The 7532-nt window shown below is 39.8% G+C and overlaps 1 protein-coding gene and 1 long non-coding RNA gene across 2 annotated transcripts; one reads left to right on the top strand and one right to left on the bottom strand.

The window, feature by feature from the left end:
* The first annotated feature begins 221 nt into the window (after nucleotides 1–221).
* Nucleotides 222–2520, top strand: LOC141642952 (7-deoxyloganetin glucosyltransferase-like). Its single transcript, XM_074451948.1, has 2 exons — nucleotides 222–738; nucleotides 1178–2520. The coding sequence occupies exons 1-2, from the start codon at nucleotides 222–224 to the stop codon at nucleotides 2137–2139; spliced, it is 1479 nt and encodes a 492-aa protein (XP_074308049.1). The 3' UTR covers nucleotides 2140–2520.
* Nucleotides 664–3637, bottom strand: LOC141642953 (uncharacterized). Its single transcript, XR_012543558.1, has 3 exons — nucleotides 2796–3637; nucleotides 2518–2652; nucleotides 664–754 (listed from the first exon to the last, which is right to left on the bottom strand). It is a non-coding gene; the product is annotated as an uncharacterized LOC141642953 (long non-coding RNA).
* Nucleotides 3638–7532: the final 3895 nt, after the last annotated feature.

Here is a 7532-nt window from a genome sequence, read left to right as displayed (position 1 = left end):
TTTTATTTTTAGTAGCAGACTAGCAGAGCATATTATGTGATCACTCTTTTATTTGTCTCTTTAGAGGGCGGGTGGGAAAGAAGCATTATTGCCGTAAGTCTTATATAAACAAACGTATTCCTTCGTATCATATATTCATATGTACATCAGCCTTGTAAAAGAAATCACTTTGGGTCTCTCATACAAAATTTGCATTTCATCTTAATCTCTGACCCACAAAAATGACAGTAAATGGAAAAGAACCTATGGTACATGCGGTATGTGTGCCCTTTGCAGCACAAGGCCACATAACACCGATGCTACAACTAGCCAAGTTCCTCAACTCTAAAGGCATCTACATAACCTTTGTCAACACTCAACATAACCACCATTGTATGTTAAGCTCAAATGGGCCTGATTCTCTCAAGGGAACCTCATCTTTCAGATTCGAAACATTCCCAGATGGACTGCCTCCGTCAAATGCCAATGGCTTTCGTGATGTGTTTCCTCTTCTTCTCTCTTTGAGAGTTAACTGCCCCCAACCTTTCATGGAACTACTGTATAGAATTAATGATCCATCTACAGGTTCACCACCTATTACCCTCATTATCTCGGATATTCACATGCCTTTTGCACGTGATGTTGCCCGTATGTTTGGCGACTGCCCTTTAGTGTTGTTTTACCCTCCTAGTCCTTGTAGTTTCTTGGCGTACGCTCATCTTGATAACCTCTTGGATAAAGATATTCTCCCATTCAAAGGTATGTCCATTTTTTCCTGCACCTTAGTCGAAAATTCCATCAATTACACTATGATAATTGGAACAGATAAAATGTAGTGGACGACTTACAAAAGTTGATCAGAAAACCCTCTTGAGATTGTGCTCTAGTGTATAAGGTGATCGATCGACAATAGCATTTCAGTACCAATGATGTCCCGTTTTTGGTCGGTACGCTTCTTATTTTGGCACTTCATAGACAGACTAGTATTATAAAACTGTACTCAACTTTTATGTTACAAAGTGATCATTTTAGGTAAACAAATATATGATAAATACAATTTTGTAAGATGATCTATACTTTGTGATTGTAGTCGATGCATAATTCAGTTATCCCCACTCTATTTTCATTTAATTTGAACTGCATAGAGGCCAGGTTAATGTCGTAATGATTTCAGTATTTTCTGTTCTTTTGGCATCAGGTCCCGACTTTATGTCAGACGGTTCTTTAAACAAAAAACCAGAAAACTTAGCACCAAGTATGAAAGGTATACAACTGAAAGATTTCCCAAGCTTTATAAGATCAACAGATAAAGATCACCCTTTATTCAAATACATGAGAGACCTTGTGGAAAGGGCTTACGGGGTACCCCTCATATTCAATACCTTCAAGGCCTTAGACCAAGAAATCCTCAACGACATATCGAATCTCCTTGTATCTAGTCCGATTTACACAATTGGACCCTTACATTGCCTAGCCAACAACCTGGCACAGGACAATACTGAACTTGGGTCCTTGGGATGTAACCTGTGGAAAGAGGACATTAAAACATTAGAATGGCTTGATTCTAAGGAGCCAAATTCAGTGCTATATGTGAGTTTTGGAACCACATTGTTCATGACAAATGAACAACTTATCGAGTTTTCATGGGGGTTGGCAAATAGCAAGTACCCGTTCCTATGGATCATTAGACCTGATATGGTCATAGGAGGGGGTTCATCTATTATACCACCCGAGTTCTTAGATGAGGTTAAAGATCGAGGCATGCTATCGAGTTGGTGTGCTCAAGAGAAGGTACTTAACCATCCATCGGTTAAAGTTTACTTGTCACATAGTGGATGGAACTCGACACTTGAGAGTATAAGTAGTGGAGTACCACTTATTTGTTGGCCATCATATGCAGATCAACCTATAAATTGTTGGTATTCTTGCGAAAAATTGGGTGTTGGTTTAGAAATGGAAGGGATTACAAGGCGTGATGTTGAGGAGATCATAACAGAAGCAATGGATAGTAAGAAGGGCAAAGAAATAAAAAAGAGAACAATGGAGTGGAAAAGCTTGGTTAAGGAAGCTATAAGTTTGAGGGGGTCTTCAACTTTGGAATGTGATAGATTTATGAACTATCTTCTTTCTTTGAAGGATCAAAACAACATCTCCAATTAGTTTGGAGCTAGTAATCGCGCTATGTAATCATCCTAGTTTTATGTAAACCACGCTAAATGTATCGGGTATTTGGGACTTTCACTTAATAAAGCTTGTTCAGAAATTAAATAATTATCGTCATGAGTTCAACTTTATATTACGGAGTATTTATTTACAACATATTTACGCGAGTTGTAAATCAATGTTGGCACCAATGATTTCTTCAAAACCAACTATCTTAAGCGTGATTTTTAGTTGTAAATGGTATCGACTTTGCACTGAAGATCAGAAAGGAGTTGGCTCGACATTAGGTTGGGTTGCTATTGACGGGTGAGGACCAGCATAAATGCTACATAGTTTACACAAAACACTAAGACAACTATCAACATAAGCGTTTACTTGATGCACGAAGATGGAATGAGAATACTGCTCCACGGGACAATAGGATGGAAGGGCTAATCAGCAAGATGCAAGCATTGAAGACCAGCAGCTCAACAATGATGGTTATACTTTTAATATCTTTCCTGGTGATCCCTACGCGGAAATTCAGAATTCAGGAAATCGGAAATAGAATTGCAGATTTTGATCTAAAATCTCAACAAGCTATAAGATCCAAGGGTAGAAGAAAACGTGAGGATTGCTCACGTGGAAGATGAACACGGAGGTTTCTCACAAACCTTTGTGATGGCCCCTGATCTACCTGTTATCTTTCATGAACCGCCTATAATTTTCGGTGATGAATCTGGGTTTAATCCTTTTGAAAACGCTGATACTGGGGGTTGGCTTCATATCTTTCTAAAGACTCTTCTAACTACTCAACACCGGAGTTGCCTTCTCCCCCCGAAGGGAGCTCCCTCTGGATGCGAGGGAGATTATTGCTGCGACGAATGAGCAGGAAGAGGAAGGGGTGATGGCTGGAGTGAATAACATGAAAAATGGAGAAAATCAACAAGGAAACGAGGGAGGTTTGGAAGCGGCAGGAAACCTGGAGGAAGCTAGTGTGGAGTGTGTGAATTTTATGGATGCGCTTGGGCCTGAGGATTGCAAGGTTATCACTTTATTGGGTGACACGGGTTCAACGGGTGATGTAGAGAAAGTTTCCCCTGTAGGGAAGATGTTGGACTTGTGCTTAGGGAGTTGCTCTTGGAATCCTGATGCTGGTACTTATGATTCCAAGTCTGGGAAAAATATGATAAGGTCTCTTATTTCGGAAAGTGAGGCATCCTAAGAGAATTTGAAAGTTAGCATGGGAACTTATGGGTGTGCTGGGGTTGATGAGGGTGGTATGGAAGCTGGTGAAGGAACTTCTTGTCTAAGGAAAACAAAGGCTTCAAGTGACCCCACGGTAGGACTGGTACCATTACAGTGGCTTGCATCGAAGGAAAAGGCTAAGGAATACATTCGTGGCCTATGTATTAGACCTTGCTCAATTCAGGGCTGGGAGTGGTTGACTTTCAGATGAAGGTGGATGAGGAGCTTGTGTCCTCCTCTTCGTCTGCCTCTGATTCAGGTGACATATAGAAAGCTGAAAGTGAACATTGTTCTAATGATGTTGTGGGGGTTGACCATTCCCAACCCCTTCCCTACCCATGAATAGACTAATTTGGAATTGTAGGGGTCTCAATGATACGTTCGCCCCTACAATTGCCAAACTAAGAGTGATGCTTAGTAGTAGTCCCTCCCATCCACTCCAAAGGTAACATGAACCCACTTTTTCTCTCACAAAAAGTGGGTTCATGTTACCTTTGGAGTTGATGAGAGGGAGTAATTCTTATGACTTTATTTTCCTTGTAGAAACCAAGTATAATGCGAATAAAGTAGCACCTATTTGTAGGCCTTCTGGTTTTGTACACAACTCGGGAATGGATGCAGATGATGCTAAAGGTGGGTTGTGGGTTGGCTGAAAACAGGGTGTTAAGATGTCTTGTATAACAAAATATTGTAACTTCATTATCCTTTTGGTGAATCAATGTAATGGCATGCCTTGGTATCTTGGTCTTGTTTATGGTGAACCTAATGTTGCTAGAAGAAATGAAGTGTGGAATACCCTTGGTGACTGGTTGAAGTCCCTTGACAAACCATTCATGCTTGTTGGGAATTTCAACCAAGTTGAATATAGCTGGGAAAAATTAAGTCGTAGCAAAAGAAGGATTGAAGGGTGTGATGACTTTTTTGAGTGGAAACAAGAGATGGGGCTTATTGATATTCCGTTTAAGGGATCCAAGTTTACCTGGTGTAATAATCGGAAGGGACTACAGAGGGTATTATTAACCATGATCCTACAATCCTCCCAAATAAGGCAAAAATTACATAATCAACACAATTAGCAAGACAATCAATCTCCTCCTAAAATCAAGCAATATCAATTATCTTATGATTCTTCATATAATGTAATTATAGTAAATATATACCTATAGGCTTAGCATTCATCTTGTATAAATACATAGGTCATGTAAATATATACCTATAGGCTTAGCATTCATCTTGTATAAATACATAGGTCATTACCTTGTACATTCATTCAGTTTTACAACAATAATACATCCTGTTTATATGGTATCACGACGCCAAAAACGATCCAACCAAAACCTTCTCTCAACCCGAGCAACCACCACCTTCAAACGCTCCTCTGCTTCGCCTGAATTTTTCAGCACCACCACCATCATGACTAACCCTGATAGCACCATCCCAAACCCTCACGACACCACCAACCCTCTGATTTCGATCAATCTCAATCATTGCGTAAAATTGACGCCACTGAACTATGTTTCCTTGCGATTTCAATTGATGAATATCCTGCTTACCTCTCGTGGCTCAAGCAAGACAGCTTGATTCTAGGTGCACTTATGGGCACCTTGAGCACCACCGTCCAAGCACTGATTGTGCGTGCTACCTCTTCAAAAGAGGCATGGGACATTCTCTCGAGCACCTATAACAACCCCTCTCGAGCCTGATACGTGCATAATGTATAGTCTTTTTAGCCTATTTTAGCATGTGTTTCCATGCATTTTTGTACTGTTTATATAGTATTATGCCCCGAATTGGCTACTTTGGTTCGTTTTGTCCGTTTTGTAGAAATGAACGCGAAAGTAGTGGAATCGTACCATTTTTCGTCCTTTTTGTATGCATTTTGAGGAGACGGGATTTTCCAGAGTGAGATACTGCATTGGAATGCGTGAAGGCATGGTTTACGAGGCAGTCGGGTACGAGATTGGGCTGATTTGAAGGAAGAAGGCTCGATCGAGTGGTTTTATTACTCGATCGAGTGGTTTTTATAGCCATGGTTGATCGATCGAGTAGTTATTTACTCGATCAAGAAGTGCTTAAAAGAGAGGTTACTCTATCGAGTAACTATTCTACTCGATCGAGTAGATTTTCTGGAGTTTCGCTCGATCGAGTGGATCTATTCTACTCGATCGAGTGGTTTAGGCTTTTGTGGGCTTTAATTAGCCCGTGAACGTGTTTTAGTTGTTGGACTTAGTTCATTTTCTATTTAAACTTGCGTTAACTAGGTCATTATCTATCTTTTATCTTATCATTCATCAGTTTTAGCTTTCACAGTAAACACATTACGTTGCTTTTCCCTTTTCTCTGTAACTTTGCTTTCGGGATTATTTCGCTCGGATTTTGTCGTTCTTTACGCCGGATTCTCACGATTGTAATCTCTTCCTCCTTTCTTAATAATAATCTTTATTTCATTTGCTTTAATTCTTCGTTTTGCTTTATTTAATTTCTGCCCTAATTCACTTTTATGCAATTTAATTATCGTTTTAATATGTTGAATGCTGGTCATTTATCTGCTGTTAGTTTTGATAATATAAATAGCGATATGAGTAGCTAAACTTGTTTCATGTTGGGATTAGGGGATCCACGGTAGAAATGTGACGATGTAGTGAGTAGTTTAGATGAATTAATTGTGAGATTCTGTCACCATAGTAATTTAACTGTATTTTACCGACTTAATTGAGTGCATGCTTCTGAGTCACCCTTTAATCTGGCTAAATTTAATCCTGGATCGGAAGATTGGACTAAATAGGCCTGCTATGAACAGTAGACTACCCTGGCGAGGACGGAAGTTAAGTTAGTGATATTTTAGGATAGAAAGTGGACCGGAAGGACCTTTCCATATCCGTCTCGCATTAATTTGTCTAAGTTGTTTACAGTTGAGTCACTAGACTACCGTAGTGAACCGAAATCCTGACATGACCCTTCTCTATCTGATAGTTTAATTCTATTTTCCTGCCTTTATTGCTCTTATCTCTGTTTCTCTTTCCTTTAAAGCTTTTAGTTTAGAAAACCAATTTAAACAACCCCCCCCATTTGTGACCAAATAGACGGACTTCTACAGATATCTTGCCTCCCTGAGGAGATCGACCTGACTTCCCTAGCTATATAGTTAGTTTAGTTAGTTTATTTTTGATAGGTACACGACAGACCATATCAAACTTTGGCGCCGTTGCCGGGGAGGCAATTGCCCTATCTGTCTTTGTTTCGTTTATTTTATCCGTCTCAGGGAATTTTTATTCCTTGAGGCAGTTCTTATTTATTTTCTTTCAGTGTTGTTTATGCCCAGGTCAGACAGGTTTGAGTTAGTTTCAGCTGATTCAGAGCCGGAGAGACTATTTAGGCATAGACTCCGTCTGCAGAGAAAATCACGAAATGAAGAATTGAGTACTTTCGAGCCAGAGCTACATCTTTTTCTTTTCGCAGAAGACCAATCTTTAGAAGAAGACATTCCTATTTCTGCCGATCAACCAGTAAAGATGCCGAACATTGCTAGTCACTCGGAGCCTAAAGCATCGTATATTCCTAAAGGTTTCAATCTCCAGACTGAGGATGGGAATAAATTTGACATCCGTCCTTTCTATATCAATCTGGTGGAGAGAAATCTCTATAGAGGTGTGGCAGGTGAAGACCCGAGGAAGCATATGGAGGTCTTTACGGACTACTGTTCTACTATCCCCGCCACAAAGGGGGTAACTCAAGACAAGATTAAGGAAGTTCTGTTTCCTTTCTCTTTGATCGATGCAGCCAGGGACTGGCTGACTGATTTGGACCGTACGACCGCAGGGGTTACTGTGGGAATTATCTGTATGCTTCCCTTTAATTATAAGGATTATAACGAATTTATTATGATGAATACGAGTCATAAAATAAATTACATAAACAAAATAGTAGAGAACTAAGAGATAACCTTCGGTCCTAGCTAATATGGCCTATGAACTGTTGGGAAATGTGTCCTCAACAATAGTGCGATCACATGATTTAAATATCATAATTAAATCTCAAATTAAGAATACGTGAGGGATGATTCTTTATACAGTCGACTGACCGTCATTAATCGGTAATGATTGGCTGACTAGAGTTTGACATTACTGTCGTGTGACGGTGATGGTCAGTTGATCCCTTTAGGT

The sequence above is a fragment of the Silene latifolia genome, chromosome 2 (genome assembly GCF_048544455.1).
Source record: "Silene latifolia isolate original U9 population chromosome 2, ASM4854445v1, whole genome shotgun sequence".
Classification (NCBI taxonomy): Eukaryota; Viridiplantae; Streptophyta; class Magnoliopsida; order Caryophyllales; family Caryophyllaceae; genus Silene; species Silene latifolia.
The sequence above is the reverse complement of the archived record's forward strand: the minus strand, read 5'-3'. Positions and strand labels throughout refer to the sequence as shown.

Bases quoted from the DNA above. Each gene is read 5' to 3' on its own strand.
- LOC141642952 (XM_074451948.1), top strand. From the start codon at position 222: ATGACAGTAAATGGAAAAGAACCTATGGTACATGCGGTATGTGTGCCC. The intron at 739-1,177 runs GTATGTCCATTT...TTTTGGCATCAG, and splicing joins AGATATTCTCCCATTCAAAG to GTCCCGACTTTATGTCAGAC.